Genomic DNA, 21,997 nt, shown 5'->3' on the forward strand with positions numbered 1-21,997 from the left:
CCCCCACATATGTCATGATATTCAATACTTATACTCGAATTATATAGTGAAGATGTTCGATACGAGAATAAACACTTCCCTTCCCTATGAAATCAATATATGGCTGAATGTTTACTATCGTCTTGTGCTCGTCTGACTTTGATCAAATATTAAGAATACATAACATCATAACAACATACACACACACTCACAAACACACAACAAATTGCTAATCACTAACCTGGAAGTCCTCTAAATCATTTTGCGCCGTCTTAAGCTGTGAATCGATGACCTTGGCCTTCTTTTGGAGACTCTCCAGTTCCTTCTTCTGAACCTCCTGGTTCTTCTTCTCGTCGGCCAGAGCCTCCTCTATGTCCAGCCTCTTGTCTCTCAGGGAGCACGTGTCGTCATACAGTTTCTGAAAACATCAATTTAAAGAGAATTTTTTAAAAGTTTAAAAGTACTTCAAAGCAAGTTACACTTTGAAAGAAATCCTTTTTTTGTATAGAAAAAAATTTAAAAGAAAAGAACGTACTGGCCATTCTACGATTCCTTAACAGTATCTGTATGCCCTGTGGTCATTTTGTAACCCCAGGGTTGTATTCTTCACATTTTAGAATACTCCTAGTGTGAAGATCTCTTTGAAACTTTCAGTATTTCTCAAAAAATCATTTTGAAAGACTGCTATGCAAAGCGTACGGATCAGATTAACCAGTAAATTTCCTCTTTGGAAAATGGTGGCACAGAGTTCCCCACGCTGTATGGATAGGATAGTAAAACATGACGTACGGATAGGGTTAAGTTGCGGGTCCAAAAATTTGAAAAAAAGAAGTTAAAGGCAGGATCTAAAGACAAGCACAAAAAGAAAAGAAAATGAAATTTGAAGTAATTCATGGACAAGCAGAAATGTGTATACCTCTAAATTGATAAATGGATTGATGAGCAGAGCAATAGACATACAGCTTGAATATAATATGAGAGCTAGCGAGGTGAAATCAGGCACTCATCAAAATAATGAAATAGAAGAAACTGGCAATTTTAATTGAATTTCTGTTTTTCGGTTTAACACCACTGTTGTCAAAAAAAGAACACATTTCTGTGAGGATTTTAGAGAAAAATGTTTATTCAAAGCACAAAAAAGTCAGTTTTCACGGACAATCAAGCTATGGAAATAACCAAACTTCGGCCTCCATTTTCTTGCTAATTTTACCTTTGACACCAGGCGACCTCACCTACTTCAATCTAAAATATCTCAACTTCTATACAAGATAGATGGGAATTTTTTACAGCGGTGGCAAGACAACTAAACAAGCTTTAAGATGATACCAATAAATCCGCATGCACAAAAATTAACGAGCGCCTGAATCCACCATGTCATGACACATATATATATAAACACAATAATACATGTCACAGAGTGGTGGAATCAGATGCTCGTCCGTTTTTGGACATGTGGAGTTATTGATATCAATTTAAAGCTTGTTCATTTGTCTTGCTTTGGGTGAGAAAATGTTCATTTATCATGAATCGAAACTTAGATATTTGTGATTGAAGGAGGCGGGGGTCATCTGGTTAGGAGGTTAAATTAAAGAGAAAAAGGTAGCCAAAGTTAGGCAACTTCTAAAGCTTGAGAATCCTTAGAAACTGCAAATTTACATTTTTTGTGCTTTTAATCAATGTTTTTTGGTATCATCCACAGAGAAATGTGTTTTTAAATGGACCTTAAAGGTGTTGAGCCGAAAAACAAAAATTCGATAAAAACTGCCAAACCGACAGAAAAATGTTAGTGTCTTGGATTTCATTATTTTGACAAGCGCCTGATTTCACCATGCTGCCTCACACACACACACACACATACATACATACATACACACACACACACACACACGCACACACACACACATATATAGGGCAAAGAAAGTTACCTGGTCACAGCCCGGCGGACACACATCAAGGTCGTAACCTCCAGCCTCAGATTCCGACTCCTCATCACTCTCCTCCCAGTCCGAGTCATCGCTCGACTCAGAATCAGAGTCCTCATCCGAACCTGGAGGATGAAGGCATTGCTGATGTTGGTTCTGACATTGTTGAAGTTGTTGTTGTTGTTATGGATGATGATGTACATGGAATGTAATCATTTTATAGTTTTAATGTCCCTTTCAATACTATGAGGTTGATATATGAGGCGGGACCTCAGAATTTCATGTCAATCTATTTTTGATAAGACCGAGCCGATTGGGAGGACAGCCTTAAATCTCCCTGAAACAACCAAAAATCAGAATGCCCCATTGGGGAATTGAACAAGGGCCAGCCACTCCTTCGTTCAGCATGATAACAATTTAGCTAACAGCGTGGCCATGATAATGAGGAAAGACAACAAACATGATAATAAAGATAAGCTCGGCACAGTTTGGTACACCATATCACTTGCTGCTGTCGTCTGTTTCGTTATGGTTCGTTAATCAAGCCAAGGAGGAAAAAATTTTAGCTTCTTTAGCAAAAAAACCAAATAATCTTTATATGTGTTGATAATTAAAATCTTTCAAAACACAGTTTTTTTCTCCACTGGCGGTATTTTTTTTTCTATGATTATACTGATGGTGATAATGATGACTGTTATGAGGTTATGTATTCTTGATATTTGATCTAAGTCAGACGAGCACAAGACGATAGTAAACATTCAGCCATATATTGATTTCATAGGGAAGGGAAGTGTTTATTTTCGTATGGAACATCTTCACTAATTCGAGTGTATAAGTATCGAATATATATCAAGACAATGGCTAGGGGAGGAGGGTTATAACAATGTAGATGATGGTAGTCTAAAGGATTACAACGAAGAAGATGTCAACAACAATGATGACATCAAGAGTGAGAGAGGGAATGAGGACAGCTATAAAGATAAGGAGTGATCAAGACAGTTAAGACAATAACAGTGATGATAACCATATTTTGATAACAAAGAGAGTGGAAAAAAAAAGAGTATGCAACAAAAATCAGTATCTAAAAATATTGATTTAAAGAAAAAAGAATAGTACGTTATTCCAAAGAAATGATAGAGAAGTCGCAACTCGTTTATTCACCTTCTCCTTCCGTAGTCTTCTTCTTCGTCCTCTTCACTCGCTTCTTGAAGACTTTGGTGAGGTAATCGGCAAACTTGTTGTTCTCCCCGAGTGACTGAGTGAATGTGTTCATCAGGGCTCTCTCTTTCTCCTGCAGCTTCTCAATGTCCTTCTTCTTAGAGTCAATCTTGCCTTGAGACTCTAAGATCTGTCAATAATTTTAAAAAATAAAAATTGGCGGAACTGTGAAGGGAACATACACTCAGAAAACCAGCTCACAACATGACAAGACAAAGCCTGCGATGGAATTCAAAGGGGAGGAAAAAGAGAGGAAGGCTGAGATCAGGGAAACATACACTCAGAGAGCCAGCCCACAATTTGGCAAGAAAATTTTTATTCTAAGACGGAACCCCTAAAGGAGGAAAATGAGAGGCCGAGATCCATCTAGTTGTGAGATCTAGAGGCAGATCTCAGGCCTATGGGACACACTTGGCTGGAGGTGGAGAACATTGCCCTGAGCAGAGACGAGTGGAGAGCCCTTCTTTGTACCTATACCCAGTACCAGGTGAACGAGGCGAATGATGATGATGAGGTGAAAGGATGTTCAACTTGCGGAAAAATGTCTGTTTCTTTGATTTTGCTATTTGGACGAGCACCTTATTTCACCACTACTCCACCCATTTCACTTTGCACACAGTTAATGTGGGTGGTTGGTGGGTGCTCTGGTGTGGTTTGCTTCTTCTTTCCTATCAAATATCTGTCGTCCTTATCTCCCCTTCTTCTTTTTTATGTTCGTTACTCTCTTGTAACATCTCTAATCTTCTGGCGCTCATATGACCTTATGCAGTTGCGAGCGCCGTAAAACCCCTACTAAAACTAAACTAAACACAGTTAATGGCTTACAATAGTAGTAAAGTGTAAATAGCAAGCTGTAAAGCGCGGATATGCACTATATAAATGCAAGTATTATTATAGGTGACAAAAAGAAAGCCATGGATACACAGCTACGAGATACAGAAAGGTTTAACGAAAAGCACTGACCTTTGTCTGCATGTCCATCTTCTCCTGTTGTTTGTTGGCCACCTTCTCAGCCAGCGTGTCCTCACTCTTCTCATACTCCTTGAGCAGAACCAGCTCCTCAAATAGGGTCACTTGTCTGGAGAGATAGATGGATGGATGGATAGATGGATGCGTGGGTGCATGCGTGGATGGATTGATAGGTGGATGAATAGATGGATGAATGGGTGGGTAGGTGGATGGATGTTAGTAGATGTATAGATAGATACATGCGTGTCTATACAGAGGGGGAGAGAAAGAAAAGAAAGGAAAAAAGGGAGAGAGAGAGAAGGATAGAAAGAAAGCTAGACAGGGCGGCAGAGATAGAGATATAGATAGAGAGAGATAGAAACAGAGAGAAATATACAGTAGTCTCCGCCTAAACGCACGTCACACAAAAGCATGCTCCGCTCAAACGAATGCTTTCGTCTTCAGATGGTTCTTTTACTACATAATTTAGACGTACAAACACACGTTCACTCCTTCTAAACGTACGCTCCAATCCGTGAAACATGCCGGTACATTTGTACATAGGTCTAAGACTGGTCGGTGAAATGTTGGGGGGTTGGGGGACAGAAATGTTATTTAATTGGTCACTGGAAATGCATCTTTAAGATGAGAAGGTTTCTGACCGGTGTTTGGGTGACTGCATGTGTGCATGCTCGTTCATGAATTTACGGTCGGGGGTGGTCGCTTGGAAAGCCACGTGTCTGTGCCGTAGTCTCTGTGACTATCTCCAACAGTTTCCTCTTACACTATCTGTTCCCGACATTTTAGGGTGCATATCATTACATTGAGTCTGTATTTCTTAACCCCCCCCACCCCACCCCCCCTCCCCCCACACACATACACACACATTCAACACCTTTGTATTCTTAACTGCAATCGGGGAATCCTTCACAAAACAGTCACGTGTTGTCACATTATCAGCCCAAAGTGACCCTCACCCCATCCCAAAGGGAGGTCACTAGAATATCAAGGCAATGAGATGACTGCGTCCCTTCCTCCCTTTGCAAAGGTTCATGTAAACGCACGCTCCGTATAAACATACGCTGAAGAGCCCTCCCGAGCACCGTGCGTTTAGGCGGAGACTACTGTATAGAGAGAGAAGTTGCAGAATGTACAATATTACAGGGAAAGCAGCAACTCTCTATATAGCCTTAGCATTATCTTTTGTTATTTTACCTGAGATCTGCATCCTTCATAACGATGTCCATGCGGAATTTGTCATGTCGGATCAAGCGCAGCTCTGCATCAAATTTCTTCACAACTTCCTGGATATGGTTGAGCAAACACGTCTGCTCATAGGCCAATCTGGAAACAAAAGAGTATCCAAGGTGAGACAAAGCAGACACTGAGACAACACAATACTGCCATAAGCTGACAAAACGCCTTTTTTTTTTCATTTTGGCGCCAAAGTTTTTTATTTCCTAAATCGAAAGTCTGACCAGTAATCTTACTTGCGTTTTGAAAAAATCAAAGTGAAACTGTGACTAGTTCTTCAATAAAATTAAACTTAAAATTTCAGAATCACTCTATTTCTAAAGGGTTACACAGACAAAAAAACTTTTTTCTCAAAACTGCTGTGTAGGAAAAAACAAGGCATTTTGCCAGCTTACAGCAGAATTGTATAAATCATTTAAGTAGTCCTAACAGAGATAGCAATCATCGGGGTTTAAATCATTTTGGATGTATACAAACGTCATAGTTTCACAGAATTTCTCTTGAATTGATTTTCAGATACTAATGTGAGGCATTGTGGTGAAATCAAGCATGCGTAAAAAAAAATGAAATCAAAGAAACCAGCATTTTTCTGGATGTTGGGCAATTTTTGTCTAATTTTCTTTTTTTGACGCAACAATGTGAAACTTGTGCTCACAGGGGGTGCGTGAACCACCTCTCGGGGAAATATTGGTGCTCAAAAATGCTGCGTGAACCCTCTCCAGTGAGTAAATAAGGCTGAGCACCTAAAGTGACACTAAAAACAACTTAAAAGTGACACACCCCCCCCACCCCAAAAAAACCCACAACCCAAAACAAAACATAACACCCTCACCTAATCTGTTGTATCTGATAAATTTCTCTCTCAAGAGGAGACATGGCATCTTCTTCCTCTTCTTCTCCTCCTTCTTTCTTCTCCCCATCTTCTTCTTTTTCTTCCTCTCCTTCCGGCTGGCTTTTGTCCACAGCACTGAGAGTGGACTGCTGCTTGACCGGAGGGGGGGACACAGCGGTGGGCTGAGGACAACAGAGAGGTAGAGATTTGTCTTTGCTTGTCGATGGTATTCGGCTCTAACTTTTACTGAGTCATTGGTTTCTGAAAATTTGTTCATATGCAGGGAAAACCACAAAAACCCAGCAAATAAACCCTTCTGATTTAAGTAAATGAAGGTAAAAGACCCAAAGTTTAGCCCGCAGTACTTTCATACTTTTAACAGAATATTGGCGACTTATTTTGGGGTTTTTAATTTTTTGCAACCTTACTGCAACCCTTAAGGTAACCATGGATTTTGTACAATAGGTTCAACAGTTTGAAATGCAGGTGGGGGTGGGGGGAGGGGGGAACTATAAATTTGAAGCTTGATAAGGCTTAGCACTTTAAAGGATACATAAAAAAAAAAAACTTAACAGTGATAACCCCCCTTTCCCACCCCCTTCCCCAAAAGAGAAAAAAACCCCCCTCATCTAATCTGTTGTATCTGATAAATTTCTTTCTCTAGAGGAGACATAGCATCTTTTGCCAACTCACCTGTTTCTCTGGGGGAGGGGGCGCGCTGCTGTCTCCTCCACCTCCTCCAAAGCCAAAGCCGAACCCTCCCTCCTCTCCATCTCCTCCATCTCCTCCTCCTCCTCCTCCAGTCTTCGCCTGTTTCTGCTTGACCTCGTACTCAATCTTGAATTGTTTCAGTGTATCTCGCGTGTACTCCAGAACTCTGTGGAACAGAGAGGTTCAGATGACGTAAAAACAAATACCCCACAACATAACATCATGTAATGGAATATGGCAACAAAAAATGTAATGAAAACGTCATTGCTGACATGCAACTATTCCTTCTTAAAAAGTTTTCTTTCAAAATGTTAGTCAAGTGTGCAGACAAAAACAGAGTTGAAGTCTCCCTTCTTCAAATAAATTAAAACCAACTTCACTTTTAATAACCATATTTGAAATGTAATTTTGAAACCCTCCCCACCCCCTTCCCCCCGTCCCCCCTACTCCCAAATCCCCCACATCTTCACCTCTCCGGCATCTCCTCAGGGTGCATCTCTGGCACAGGTGGGATGGGTCGGTGTTTGCTGGAGTCCAGCTTCTCCTGGATGTCCCGTAACTGGGTCACGACGTCCCGGATCTCCTCAATGACCCGAATCTTCTTGTCTCTCAGAGCCAACAGGCGGACGTTGAAGTCATACTTGTATTCGTGGATCTTGAGGGATAATAGATGGATGGATGGATGGAGGGAGGAAGGGAGTGAGTGAGGGATGGATGGACGGTTGGATGGATGGATGAGGGGAGGGGGGGAGCGAGTGAGGGATGGATGGATGGATGGAAGGATGGATGGACGGATGGATGAACAGACAGGTAGGTAGGCAGGCAGGTAGGTAGGTAAGAAGGTAGGTAGGAACGTAGGTAGGAAGGAATGTATTTATCATGTGTATCATGTACATACCTACATACATAGGTGGGTGGGTGAGTAGGTAAGTAGGTAGGAAAGGAAGAAGAACAAGAACAGGTACAAGAAGAAATAACAACCCCCCCCCTTCCCCCCCAAAAAAACATGGCGGTACTTACCATGTCCTTGATGGCCAGGAGACGGCCACGAGCTTTCTCCACATTCATCCTCAGGTGGTCGGGCACGACATAGTCCAGGGCTGTCTTCAGCTTGTAGTCTCCCATGTTTTCTTGTGCCTCACGGATCGCTGCCACATCCTGAGGGTCTTCGTAATCGTCATCTGGTTTGTTGCTGTTTAGTTCTTCCCACTTGACATTAAAAATATGAAAAATAATTATACATTCCGCCTCTCAGACACAAAATTGTGAGGAAAAAAGGGAAAAACAAACCCGCATCAGTGGCATAACGATATGGTTTTTCATAATGCATATAAAGAATATATGTGAGATGTGCTGACAAAATGAGTTACTTCTAAAGACCCAAGAATGGAGATATCGGCTGAAAATCGACACTGGGGTCAGATTTATAAATTTTCAATTGATGTCATTTTGTTCAAATTTACTGCGTCTGTAACTATTCCATGTTCACAAACTGTACAAACTTCACCTACCAAGTTGATGTATCAATTTCCATAAGGCTGAAATCCGAGAAGTAACTCATTTTGTCAGCACACCTCACATATGTTCAATGCCAATACCAGAAAGAGATTTTATTAGAAGTCTCATTATCTCTACCGGGATTTATTCCGCACGGTCTGGACTGGCCCTAATACTAATAGCCGAGGTTGATGCAGCCTATCTCCCAAATGATTTAACCCAAAGGACCCCTGACACTGACATATCAGTGTGCAAGATATTTGCACCTGCCCCGAAACACCTATATATCGGTGTGTGCTAGTCTGCCATAGAATAGTAGTCCATACAAGGATAAAAAGAGGGAAAATGGCGTCAAAAGGACTTGAGTGTTCGTGGTAATTGTTGTAAAGGTCAAGGCAGCTCAAGAAAGAGGGAATTGGTTTGAATAAAGAAGACACACAGAGTTCATGCAGTGTGTAACCATGTAGGTATTTTTTTCTCAGGAATCCAGGGGACAGGTTATTTTGGGATCAGGAGGTCAGGGTTCATTGGGTTGAACTGTGTTGGTGAGGGTTTGTAAAAAGCAAAATATTGCTCACAAACAAATGACTGCCATCAGCTTACCAGAGCCCTGCGAGCAGCTCGTTTCTTTTTCTTTTCCTCCACCTTCTGTAAAGCGTTGTTGATCCTTTCTCCCATGCTGCCCTTCAGAGTAGTGGTGACCTTTGACCCAGCCACGCCCTCTACGGAGTCATCAGCCGCACCAGAACCATCAGCAGACTTTTTCTGCCCTGTTCAGGTCAGCAAAGTTACGAGAGTTAATTACAGAAAAGAAAAGAGTTTAAAATTCCACTTTTCGCATCGTGAAGAAAAATTGTTTTCACAATGATGTACTTTAGAAAAGAGAATTTTAAAAAGAGAATACGTGTTCTGAAAATTTCATCCTCTAAAGTATATGTCATTTACTGGAAACAGAAATCTCTTGGCAAGTCAGAAATATCGTTTTACATTTCAGTGCTGCAAAAGATTTAAAGTGTTGCAGCCAGTAAGGCACAAACAAAAACAACAGTGGTATCGGAAATTTTAATTTGACTTTTAAAATTCACGTTTATGAAAGAGATTAACACATTTTTTGGGTCCTCCTTGGAATTTTTTTCTTTGCAGCCAACATAAGACTAAGTCCTCCACTTTCAAAAGGACCAAATTTGTTCTTAAAATAAGTTGCATAGCTTTCGCAAAAGAAAAAGAAAATCTTCTCTGCAGGAGAAGGCTACCCACCTGGCAGCAATTCTCTCGTCGGATCCCTCGTGAAGTCATCTTTGGTCGGCAGTTTAGTCTTCTTGCGCTCAAATTCGGCTTTCAGCTGGTAGAAATCATCGGAAAGTTTTGATGCGCGGAAACTGGTCACTTGATGCTGAGAGCCGAAGGCTTTGACCACAATGCGCTCACATTCGACAACATCTTTGAATCTGTGGAGGCAAAAAGTCAAGACGGGCAGAGTTTAAACATCTGAAGAATACATGGGGAGGGGTCCATTTTGGTGACTTTGCAAAAATCTTTGTTTTAAAGTTTGGAACTGTATGACTTCAAAAGAAATTATTATGATCTCCCTTCCTTTTCACAAAAATTCTGTACTTTTTCTCTCTTTGAGATGCTACTTTATACTACGGTCACAAACTCCCTGTGGGGTCTAACTCAAAATGGCCAAAAAACTGTGACTGTCCGTTTCCAGGCCAACACCCTCTCGCCACCCCCACCCCTATCCCTTCCCTCTGTCTTTATTTCTATCCTCACATCCAAGTCTATTACCTTCAAAGCACAATACCTCTTTCCCCTTCTAAATGATCTAAATTGTATCTTCTTAGGGCACAAAAAATTTACAAAAATAATGACAACAACAACAACAACAATAGCAATTAAAAATCGTAATTACATTTTTCAGATGAAGTTATTTGTATACAGGAATGAGTATGGGACATCCTACTCTCCTTACTCCAAGAAAACCCAAACAACAAACAATCAAACAAAAAATAAAATTAACACCAAGTACAAAAAAACAACAACATCTACACCACAACAACCTCCGCTGTCAACATGACCATCACCACCACCACCACCAACAACCACAACAACATAACTCATCAGATGCTTCCATACCGCTTGCGAAGTTTCTCCAGAGAAATGCGCAGCCGCTCCGACTCCCAGGCCAGCTCTCGTCTCACCAGATCTTTCTTCTCCTGCGTGTGCTGTTCCAGCTCCTGCTTGATCTGCTTGTCCATCTCAAACTCCTGTGGGTGGACAGGAGAACAGCAGCACAGAGAAGGATGAGTCACTTTACAGTAAAGTTTTATTGTGGCATTCATTCTTATCCAACTCTTACACACTTCTTATCTCACTCCATAATCTTCTTTTTCTATTATTTCTTCTTCTTCTTCTTCTTCTTCTTCTCCTTCTCCTTCTTCTCCTTCTCCTTCTTCTTCTTTTTCTTCTTCTTCTTCCTCCTCCTCCTCTTCCTCTTCTTCCTCCCCCTCTCCCACCCAACCAAAGACAACTACAACCATCAAAACATTTTTGAGATGGCCAATGCCAGTCTCAAGTCTGTAAACCTAAAAGATTGCAGTACACCTTCCACCAAACCAGGTATCAGACCGGTCCAGTGGTAGACTGTCAGCTAAATCAGAAACATCACAGTCGAACATCACAGTCGACCTTCAACCAAACTAGCAACCACCATTTGATAAAACCTGGGACAGAAAGAGTTCATACTGACCATCCTTCCCAGCTGTAAGTGTTTGGGCATTCCCTCATTCTGCTCCAAGATGGTGCGGAACTGTCGGCGCAGTTGGTTGATCTGTTTGCGAACTTCTTTCTTCTTCTGTTCCGCCTCTTTCAACCTCTTGTCATGCTCCGTCTTTTGTTTGGCATCCTCAATGCTGAAATACAACACCACAATGCCTCAAGGATCATTTTTATTGGTGGTTGAACAACACTGCTAGTAGCTGTTATACAGGATTTGAACCCGTGTCTCTGGCATGTAATGACAAAGCACCTAAACACTACACCAAAAACACTGGAATGAGTTATGAAAATACGGAATTGAGAGTAAGATCTTATCTCCACAGCAACCTGAAAGCACTGTACTATTTCATCAGTAAGACAGAGCCCGGTCAGATATGAGGTCGGAAGAAGGTGGTAGCGATGGATTGGACATACTATCAGGAAGTCAGGCAGCTGCATAACAAGGAAGGCGTTGAATTGGAACCCAAAGGGTGAAAGATTAAGGGAAAGACCATGAGGAAACTGGAGAAGAGTCACAGAAATCTATGGACAGAAAATTGGGAAGACATGAAGTGACATCTAGAGGCTAGCCCAGGATAAGGAAAGATGAAAAGTGTTTGCTTGTGGTGAGAAAAGCTATGATGATGACGATGATGATTTTGCCAATGTGCATACCTGTAAGCATTAGGATCATCTATATCGTCCACAATCTTGTCTCTGTCCTCTGGTTTCTGAAAGTAGATAATGATGATGTCATTGATTGCTGGAATAGAAGAACAGTCATTGAGAAAAAGGAAGCGAGATGTGGAGACAATGAGTTTGTGTGAGTGAGAGTGCGTGGGTGTGAATGTGTGTGTGTGTGTTTGCATGTGTGTGTGTGTGTGTGTGTGAATGAGTGAGTGTGTGTGTATGTGTGTGTTGTGTGTGAATGCATGTGTGTGTGTGTGTGTGTGTCTGTGTGTGTTTGTGAGAGAGAGGGAGAGAGAGAAAGAGAGAGAAAGAGAGAGAGAGAAAGAGACTGAGACAGAGAAAACTGCTGCATCACATACGCCACTGTACAAGAAGTAAAAAAAAATCATAACAACAAAACTGATAATCAAACAAAACAAAAACGAGACCTCAGAATGCGGAACTCACCCTGGCAGAAGGCAGCTTAGCCTTGTTCTCCTTGATCTTCTCCTCCAGCTCCTCCTGTGACATGTAGGAGAACTGGAAGAAGTTGCCGTCCGCACCGGTCGTCAGCAGCATTGTGCCTGTGTTCATGACAGAGGGTTTGAGTTCAATTGTGCTACAAACACATACCAAATAAGAATTTAGAATGCCATTTGAATACAATTTGTTTGTTTAATTTCAGATAAAAAACAGAAAGAAAGAAAATAAAGACCGACTGGCGATACTCTTCAACCACCTAAAGAAATGATTTGAAAAATGTGTGTGTGTGTGGGTGTGTGTGTGTGTGTAAATTAAGAAAGAATTAATTTCACCCAGAACATAATCCAAGTAGCATAGTGTAGAAAGTGAACTGTGATGACAAATCTCTTCCTTATTCACCAAGAGAGTCAAATTGGAATCTCACTAAATAAATTTACATCTACTTTTCTTTAGCAACTGTAGCAACATTTTCATAAAATCATCTGCCAGCTCTCCAGATATACTATGCTCAATTTTATTTATTTTATTTTATTTTCAATTTTATAATCTATGGTATCATGTATTTGAGAAATATTTTGTCAAAATTCAGCCCCCAAATGATGAAAAAACAGAAAAAACAGAAGAGAAACATAATTTTGGAACAATTTCTAAAGGAACGAAAGTTTGTTCTCTCTCCTGAATAATTTTTCTTGGCTTTGAACATTTGAACAGCTTGCTGGGGGTATGCCCCTTACGTCGAATGCTCCTCATCAAGCCTTTTTTAAATAAAGGTCCCTTATGCTGCTGCTGCTGCTGCTACTACTATTAGATGAAGCACACAACTCCAAATGCTCACCAGTTCTATGCCATGTAAATAGAAAATGTGCTTACAAACACCCATACTTGTAGACACACAAACACACACAATGGATATGCACAATCACACAAGCATGATATGATCACCCCCCCCCCCCCCCACACACACACAAACACTCACACACAAAACCACTCCATCCTCACACACACACACCTGCACACAACACCCTCTGCTCACAGACACACACACACACACATACACACAGATGCATGTACACACAAACACACACCATCAACACACAAACATACACACACACACACATCCACCCTCCCCCGCACACACCACCACACATCAACACGACATACTCACCATCAAAGCTGGGAGCCACCGAGGTCACAAAACCGTAGTTGTTGTCATGCATGCTGAGCGTCCACTGCGGGCCCATCATGCTCAGGTCCCGTAACTCATCCAGCTGTTGGACTCGGATCTGACCATTGGCCATACCCAGGATGACCTGCTGACCCGAATTGCTATGGAAATGCACAACAGAAAGAATGCAAGCTGAAAATATCTTGGTTCATGAGGACAACTCTGACATGATAACATGCATCTCTGTCTCTTCTCTCTGTCTCTCACTCTCTCTCTTCCCTCTCTGCTTTCCTCTCTCTCTCTCTCTCTCTCTCTCTCTCTCTCTCTCTCTCTCTCTCTCTCTCTCTCTCTCTCTCTCTCTCTCTCTCTCTCTCTCTCTCCCCTCTGCTTTCCTCTCTCTCTCTCTCTCTCTTTCTTTCTCTCTCTCTCTCTCTCTCTCTCTCTCTCTCTCTCTCTCTCTCTCTCTCTCTCTCTCTCTCTCTCTCTCTCTTTCTCTCTTACTCTCTAACACAACCTTCATAAATTTACACTACACAAACGTCAACTTACACACACATACAAATAGACCAAGCTCCATCTGTATCCTATAGAGCGGATGGGCACAGACATACAGACAAGTCCAAATTTTAATAGTCCACACGATGCATACACAAACATTCACACACATAAAAACAATCTGAACCTGAACCAACCTTCATCTGTACTGTATGATGTGGACAGACATACAGACCAGACCATCACTGATTTATTTATAGAGGCACCAGACATACAGACACAAACAGATATTCACACCATGATTGCAGAAACATACAGACACATATAAAAAGTCCAAACCCCACCTCTAACGGATGACATGGTTGAACACAAACATACACCATGCATGCACAAACATTCATCACACATACACAAACATACAAACACACAAATGTGTCACTGCATGGTGGAATCAGGTGCCCGTCAGTTCTTGGGAGTGAGGCGTTACTGGTACTAGTGGTACTTCATTTGTCTTGCTATCGATGTAAAAATACCCATCTTTCTTAAATAAAAGTTGAAATATTTGCGATTGAAGGAGTTGGTGGTCGCTTGATTTCAGTGGTAAAATTAGCGAGAAAATGGCAGCCAAAGTTTGGCGACTTCCAAAGTTTGAGAGATTTTGGAATCTGAAAATTTATACTTTTTGGGCCTTCAATGTTTTTCTGTGAAATCCACTCAGAATTTTGATTAAAAAATTGTCAAACCTGCAGAAAAATGCTGTTTTTTTTTTTTTTAATTTCATTATTTTGACCAGAGCCTGATTTCACCACGATGCCTCACAAATAGACCAACCCCCACCTGTACCGTATGACATGGATGGACTCAATTTTAACCCACACCATGCATGCACAAACAAACATTCACCAAGCATGCATAAACATTCACCACGCATGCACAAACATACAAACACACACAAATAGACCAACCCCCACCTGTATTGTATGACATGGATGGGCACATCAGCCGATTCCATGACAGGGATAGATCTCAGGGGTTTCCCAATGTTGTCCGGCATCATTGTTGCCTCCTCTTCCGGCGAGGTGAACTTACACTCATACAGATAGCCGGCGTCAAACTCACCCTGTTCAGACAAAGAAAATGTAAATGCAGATAATTTACACCCACTTTGACACAGTTTAGATCATCTAGGAGGCCAACTGCTCTGACCCTGGAGTCAAGGTAAACTCAGACTGAGACAGATACAACGTCCCAGAGGGAAAATGGAGAAACTCCATTAAAATTCTTCCCATAGGTGAATTAAATCTGCATCTTCTGCCTGCAGTAGCGAAGCATTTATCCTCTTCACCACAGACATCAGGTCCTCGCCGAAGGAGATAAGCAGATATATTAAATAAAACAATGGTAGTGGTAGTGACAACAATATGACTGTTGTTTGTTTGTTTGTCTGTTCGTTTGTTTGTTTGTTTGTTTGAGGAAAGAGGAACACACAGACATAAAAAAGTCATTTAGAGCAGGTAGTAAAAATAAATCAGACAGACAGATAATAGATGGAATGAAAAGAAGTAGCGCCTACCAGTGGTTCCATTGAAGCACCCATCCCTGTCAGAGGTGATAGGCCAGTCAGTAATGACTATGATAACTGCAATGACAATGAGTGGAGTCAGTGGCCTAGTAGTTAGGCGACAGGACTCGCAACCATAAGGTCCTAGGTTCGAATCCCATCAGGGACCCGACGTTGTGTCCCTGGGAAAGGTCCTTTTTGTAATTATTTCCCTCACTTCATCCAGGTGGGATGAGTACCCAGCTATAGACGGCAATATTTCTTTTCAGATTGTTAGTTTTTGAGAGCATGCAGTTCACAGCTATTATTATTACCTATTAAAGACCATGATTGTGGCAGCTATACTCTACACTACCTTTCTGTCTGTCTCCCTCTTTCTCTCTCTCTATCTTTCTCTCCTTGTCCTCCACCTCTGCCTCTCTCTCTCTCTCTTACTCCACACACAACAGACACACAACCATAAACACACACATAAACACTCATATATACACGCACTACCCCTACCCTCTCCATCTTCCCACAATCCCTACTAACTACCACACACAGAATGACCCTCCCCCTCCAGTCCTTCACATCCATTCACAGAAGTACACCACAAACAGAAGTGTACAAACTGACCATGGACAGCCAAAAGCGACCCTCCTCTGTGCTGTACGAGGCATGCAGGACAGGGCTTGGATCCTCCGGGATGTAGGCCACCCACTCCTTCTGAGGGGTTTTCGGCTTCAGGTCAACTGGAAGTTAAAAAAAGAGAAAAATAAAAAAAATACAAATTCATTTATTCAGCACAAGTTTTAGGCTTCTACAGAAAAATATAAAGGGAATAGGAGAAAACGAATAAATAAATAAATAAATAAATATACATATAGATGAATGAATCAATGAATACATGAATGAACAAACAAACAAAAAAGTAAATAAATATGTAAACATGTAAATAAATGAATAAACTAATAAACAAATGAACGAATGAATGAATGAATGAATGAATAAATGAATTATAAATTCAATTTTGAGAAATAAATGTTTACAACCATATACATAAACATACACAAATTCAACACCACTATGACCTCATGGCAACCCCTGATGTGGTGCACTAGGCCGAGCAGAGCAAAATGGGGGGCTATACTTTATTTCTATCCATTTCCATAAGAAAGGAACAATATTACTTGCTCTTATCATGGCTCTCTAAATTTCCTACAAGAAAGAATTGTGAATAAATCTTTGACTCGACCGAGGAGAGAAAGCCTTTGTCATCTCTTCCAATAAGAATAATAATAGCAATAACTTCAAATAGAACAAAATAAGAACAAGAGTAAGAGTACCAGCATAAACAACAACAACAACAACAACAACAACGCCAAAAGCAACAACAATGGCAAAATCAACAATGTATACCTTCTTCATCTCCTTGCTCTGACTCAGTCTCAAGGCCTCTTTCAATTCTTTTCTTTCTCTCTTCCTCTTCTTTCTTCTTTCTTGCTTCCTCTTCAATTCTCTGACGTTCCAACTCTTCTTCATGCTGAAATTATGCATGAAAAAGTAAGATTGTTTCAGAAAAATGAAGACAATAAGGATTGGATCAGAATACAGTTTAAACTTACAAGACACAAACTTGTCTCAGGTAGTAAACCGCAAAAGAGGAACCTTCATACCTCCCCCCACCGTCCTCAAATTATCATTTACAACAACCTTCCTAACCTCATCTTCCATTTCAAAACTCTCGTCAAATCTCTCATGAAGTTGAAAATGACTTTCACTTTATTTTTTTTATTTTTCAAACTTTGCCTGACAAAGCTACATGATTCATTTCCCACTTTCTAACTCAGCCCAGTGATAAAAATCTACATTTTTCAAAAAATTCCACACAAAGACAAGTAAAAACATACAATTACAAAAGAAAGAAACGAACAAAAAACATAGTTTCACAAAAAAACAAACAAACAACGTACTTCCAGAACAAATTATTTCTTCCACAAGAACAAACACTTTGACACTTTCTTTATACGTATCACAGAGTGGTTGGATCAAAAGACAGAAAAATATCGATTTCTCTGTTCCTCAAGATTTGACAAGCGCCTGATTCCCCAGTGATGACGCATACATGACAAATGCACACATACTTTCACATAAACAAACAAAAACATACAGAATGATACTTCCACATAAACAAACAAAAACATACAGAATGATACTTCCACATAAACAAACAAAAACATACAGAATGATACTTCCACATAAACAAACAAAAACTTACTACCACAAAAACATACTTCTACATTCACAAACAAAAACATACTAGATTCTACCCCAAAATCATATTTCCACATAAACAAATAAATACATAAATCCATGAAAACATACTTCTACATAAACAAAAAACATACTACCACAAAAACATACTTCTACATGATAAGCAAACAAAAAAACATACTTTCACAAAAACAAAAGTCCACCAAGTAAATAAAAAAAGAAAAACAAAAAACTTTATGATAAATAAATAGATAAATCAATAATTAACTAAATATTTCCCACAAAATAATCAACAGATAAAGCACAAAAAACAAGATAACAAAAACAAAAACAAAAATACAAAAAGAAAAACAAAACAAAAACAACAAACATCACATGCACGTACCCGCAAGTGAGACTTGATGCTCTTAAACTGGAAAGACTTCATGGCCAGGCCTGTGATCTCGTACGTGTGGGACGTGTCGAAGTTGCCCGGTTCTGGGGCATCCAGCTCCACCAGCAGGCCATCCTCACACACTACCATCAGCGCAAGTTTTTTCTGGGGACAGGACAACATCTCAGACTTTGGACTATCATCATCATCATCATAATTTTCATCTTACTCCTCCCCATCATCATCATTATCATCATTGTTACTATCATCATCATCATCATCATCGTCATTTTTTGGTAAGCAGGGTAGGAGGGAGAGTCTTGTTTTAATTTTAGACAAAAATAAAATAACAATACATAATGTTTAAATTTATTTAATAGCTCAACGTTTCGCCCTGTGGGCTTCCTCATGAGCAACTCATCATCATCGTCATCATCATCATAATCATCATTGCCTCTTGGGCTTCCTCAGGAGCAAAGTGCATCATCATCATCATCATCATCATCGTCTTCATCTTCATCATCGTTGTTATTGTCAACATCATCATCATCATCATTGTTATTATCAACATGATCATCACCATCATCATCATCATTGTCACTCAATAACCATCCCGTTAATCATCCTCATTATGAACTTAAAAATCACTGACACAATTCTTACCATAACAACCACCACCATCACGGTCACTGTTATAAGTACAATTTTAAAAAGAACATGTGGTGGTGACATGACAATTTGAAGCTCTATGGCATTTTTAACACTTTGCGGTCACTTGGCGCAATAATGCGCCGGTGAAAATTGTCCGTTCCGGTCACCCTGCGTCAGGCCCGAGATGTCCATTGTAGTTGCTCTCCTGGCTTGGTGATCAGATGGGTTATTTTGTACTTCTGCCTGCCTGACAGCAAAGTGTTAAGTGAGTTCATTTTTTTGTCATTGTCATCAACATGAGTACACCTCACAAAAACTCACAAATTTCTCCGGGGTCCACACCAGCTGTCTCACTGGTCCGGGAACTTTGACAAACCCGATGGGGTCGTAAACATCACTGACGTACAGGAAGAAGACGGTTCCATCGGAGCTCTGGGGACGATAATGGGGAAACAATACATGTACGGTTTCGTTGTAAAATTGGGCTCTCCTCAAAATGATGAAGTGAAAGAAACTGACATTTTTTTCCAACTGTTGGGCAATTTTTATTGACTTTATTTTCTTTTCTTTCTATTATATGGGGGGGAGGGGGTCTCTTCACACTTTCATGTTCATTAAAAAATTTATTTCTGTGCGGATCTTATTGAAAACTGTTGATCAAACGTACAAAAAATGAAAATTTGCTGTTTCCAAGGACACTCAAGCTTTGAAAGTTACATGCAGGAGACCTGAGTTCAACTTCTGTCTAGGGAGAATTTCTATCGAGGATCTCAATCTTTCTGCTAGCATGTTGTATCCCTCTACATTAAGGATGATGCTCACAGGCAAAGTCGGAGCCCACCAACTATACAATCTAAATCGTGATGAAGGGAACATAAAACCCCTATATTAACTCCTTATCCCCGGAAGTCCACTCCCTGCAGCTTGCATTCAGAACCTCTGTGCTGGTGAGCAGCTGGCAGTGGCTTGGGAACGTCCCTTTACAATGACTTTGATGTCAAATTACTTTTTGGCAATTGCAGAAAACAGGTCCCTTTTACAGAGAGTTCATTCATTAGATATGAAGAACTATCGAGAGAGGTTCACTTGTTTTGATTTAATTACCAATTTAGTCATGTATATATCACTTTTAGATTTTGTATCAAAAGAGGGACCCTCGTATATTGGGTGTACCCCCCCCCCTCCTCAAGGATAAAGTATTAAAAAGCAAATTTGTTCACAGTATCCTTACCCCAGTGGCCAGAATGTCGCCCTTTCCGTCAAAAGCCATGGCTGTCACACCACCGTTGTGTGGCTTAAAGGCTTGTTTCAGGGCTATCTCCGCCTCGTATTTGTCGTGTTTCCGGGTGTGGTCTTCCTCAGCCTGACCGATGGTCAAGACACGGACGACTCCGTCTCCGAACCCAACAATTACTGAGCTGGCCTTTGGATCCACCTGGGAATAGTAGGCAACGTTTTCTTTTGAGCTTGAGTGTGTGTGTGTGTGTGTGTGTGTGTGTGTGTGTGTATAAACATGCTTTGTAAATACGATTATCCATCATTAAGGAGAAGAGTGATCATCTTAGACAGGTGATCTTCTTGGACAGTTTCATAAAAGAATAGAAAAATAAAAAAGCAAGGGGGGAATGGGATGTGGTTGTTTGTACAAGTGATCATCTTGGAAAAGTGGTTATCAAAGCAGTTCTAACTGTAATTTGAACATACATATTTTTGAACATATGTCTTTCGACACACAATATATTTTAGAACCACATTATTTCACATAAACACACGTATTTTGTATAATATCATTTATGGTACAAATTTTTGGCTTTCGATTTCAATTTGAATATACACATTTTTGCACTCATATGTTTATTGTGTACAAATGTTTTCTCCATTCTTGTTTTTGTTTTTTTATAATGTATATCTCTTTCTTTACACACACATGCACATTTGTAGTACATGATATGAATACATCTATCTCAAAGTTTTTCAGAAATAAAAATAAAACAAGAAAAAAGTAAAAGTTTTAGTTTTAATAAGAGCTTTATGGCCCTTGCAACACAATTAGGTCATATAAGTGCCAAAGATTAGAGGCATTACAAGAGAGTAACATACAAAGAAGACCTGAAGGAGAGATAAGGATGATACACGTTCGAAAGGAAAAAAGGAGAAAAACATACTAGACCACCCACCAACCACCCACAAAAAGTACAAGGCCCTGCCTCATAGACGAAACAAAAAGACTTACTGTCTGCGGCACCCACTGGATGCACGTCCCACCACTGTTGTACTTGACCTTAGCCAACTGCTTCTGCTGTATGTAGTCAAACACACGCACCGTCTCTGCACAGGGAGGATAATTATAATGATAAATCGTCCATTATGAACTCATGGTGACCTTTAACATCCAAAGAAAAAGAGAAGTTATAGACCTTGCTAGGCACTGGGAAAATAATAATGATAGTGAAAGCAACAGTGATATTAAATATTAAAGGAAGAAGAGAAATTATAGACTTGCTAGCTACCAGGATAATAGAAATTATAGTTTCTCCATTATGAAATAATGGACTGCCTTGAGCACACAAAGTTGAACAAACGGGTGGCCAATGTTTGTGTCAAATGTAATCAGGAGAGGGTTAATATTTCTGTTTGTTATTGGAGACAGCATCTCTCCTCGACACTTAACACATACAGAAGATGAAAAAGTAAAAGTAAAGTGAGTAATTGGAGACTGAATGTGTCACTCACTGTCCAAGCCTGTTGTAACGGCCACATGACTGACAGGGGAGGCAACACAGCCTGAGATGGAGCCTGCGTGGTAGGAGAAGAGTTTCTCCGGGGCTTGAGATGTGTGAGAGAACGAGAGATCCAGCTTCCAGATCCCGCCGTTGGCGTCCTGGGAACACAAGGGACGTTGGTGGTCAAGGTCATGTCAGAATTTAAAGTTCACAAGGATTGCAGGAATTTATTGCATTATATTATCCCCTTTAATGAAAGACTAAAAGCATATCACTATTACTCCGGAATCCCACAAATTAAAAAAAAATTATTTGTGAGTCTGCATTCTCCGACCACTGAATCATTTAACGGCTCAATTATAGAGTAAATTTAAAGTGATTATCTGCTCAACATATTATGTTTTCCTTTTTTTGGAAGATTCACATGATTTCACAATAGATCTATTTATCAACTTACAGGTTCATTCCAACTGACAACCTCTGTCTCAAGAGAGACATACAGT

The 21,997-nt window shown here is 40.3% G+C and overlaps 1 protein-coding gene across 1 annotated transcript in view; it reads right to left on the reverse strand.

Moving 5' to 3' along the window:
* LOC101850662 (cilia- and flagella-associated protein 44) overlaps window positions 1-21,997 on the reverse strand; it is a gene marked incomplete in the record, with an annotated part of 51,958 nt that overhangs the window by 10,152 nt on the left and 19,809 nt on the right. The window contains 24 exon segments of the mRNA XM_035971084.1: window positions 221-397; window positions 1,905-2,026; window positions 3,063-3,249; window positions 4,083-4,197; window positions 5,283-5,411; window positions 6,154-6,335; window positions 6,847-7,030; window positions 7,335-7,519; window positions 7,885-8,073; window positions 8,965-9,131; window positions 9,619-9,809; window positions 10,498-10,628; window positions 11,111-11,273; window positions 11,794-11,849; window positions 12,256-12,371; window positions 13,436-13,596; window positions 14,902-15,050; window positions 16,110-16,225; window positions 16,893-17,016; window positions 18,133-18,285; window positions 19,093-19,203; window positions 20,003-20,206; window positions 21,005-21,099; window positions 21,505-21,652. Of these exon segments, the coding sequence (XP_035826977.1) occupies window positions 221-397; window positions 1,905-2,026; window positions 3,063-3,249; window positions 4,083-4,197; window positions 5,283-5,411; window positions 6,154-6,335; window positions 6,847-7,030; window positions 7,335-7,519; window positions 7,885-8,073; window positions 8,965-9,131; window positions 9,619-9,809; window positions 10,498-10,628; window positions 11,111-11,273; window positions 11,794-11,849; window positions 12,256-12,371; window positions 13,436-13,596; window positions 14,902-15,050; window positions 16,110-16,225; window positions 16,893-17,016; window positions 18,133-18,285; window positions 19,093-19,203; window positions 20,003-20,206; window positions 21,005-21,099; window positions 21,505-21,652 (3,555 nt within the window).

Source organism: Aplysia californica, unplaced genomic scaffold (genome assembly GCF_000002075.1).
Source record: "Aplysia californica isolate F4 #8 unplaced genomic scaffold, AplCal3.0 scaffold00372, whole genome shotgun sequence".
Classification (NCBI taxonomy): domain Eukaryota; kingdom Metazoa; phylum Mollusca; class Gastropoda; order Aplysiida; family Aplysiidae; genus Aplysia; species Aplysia californica.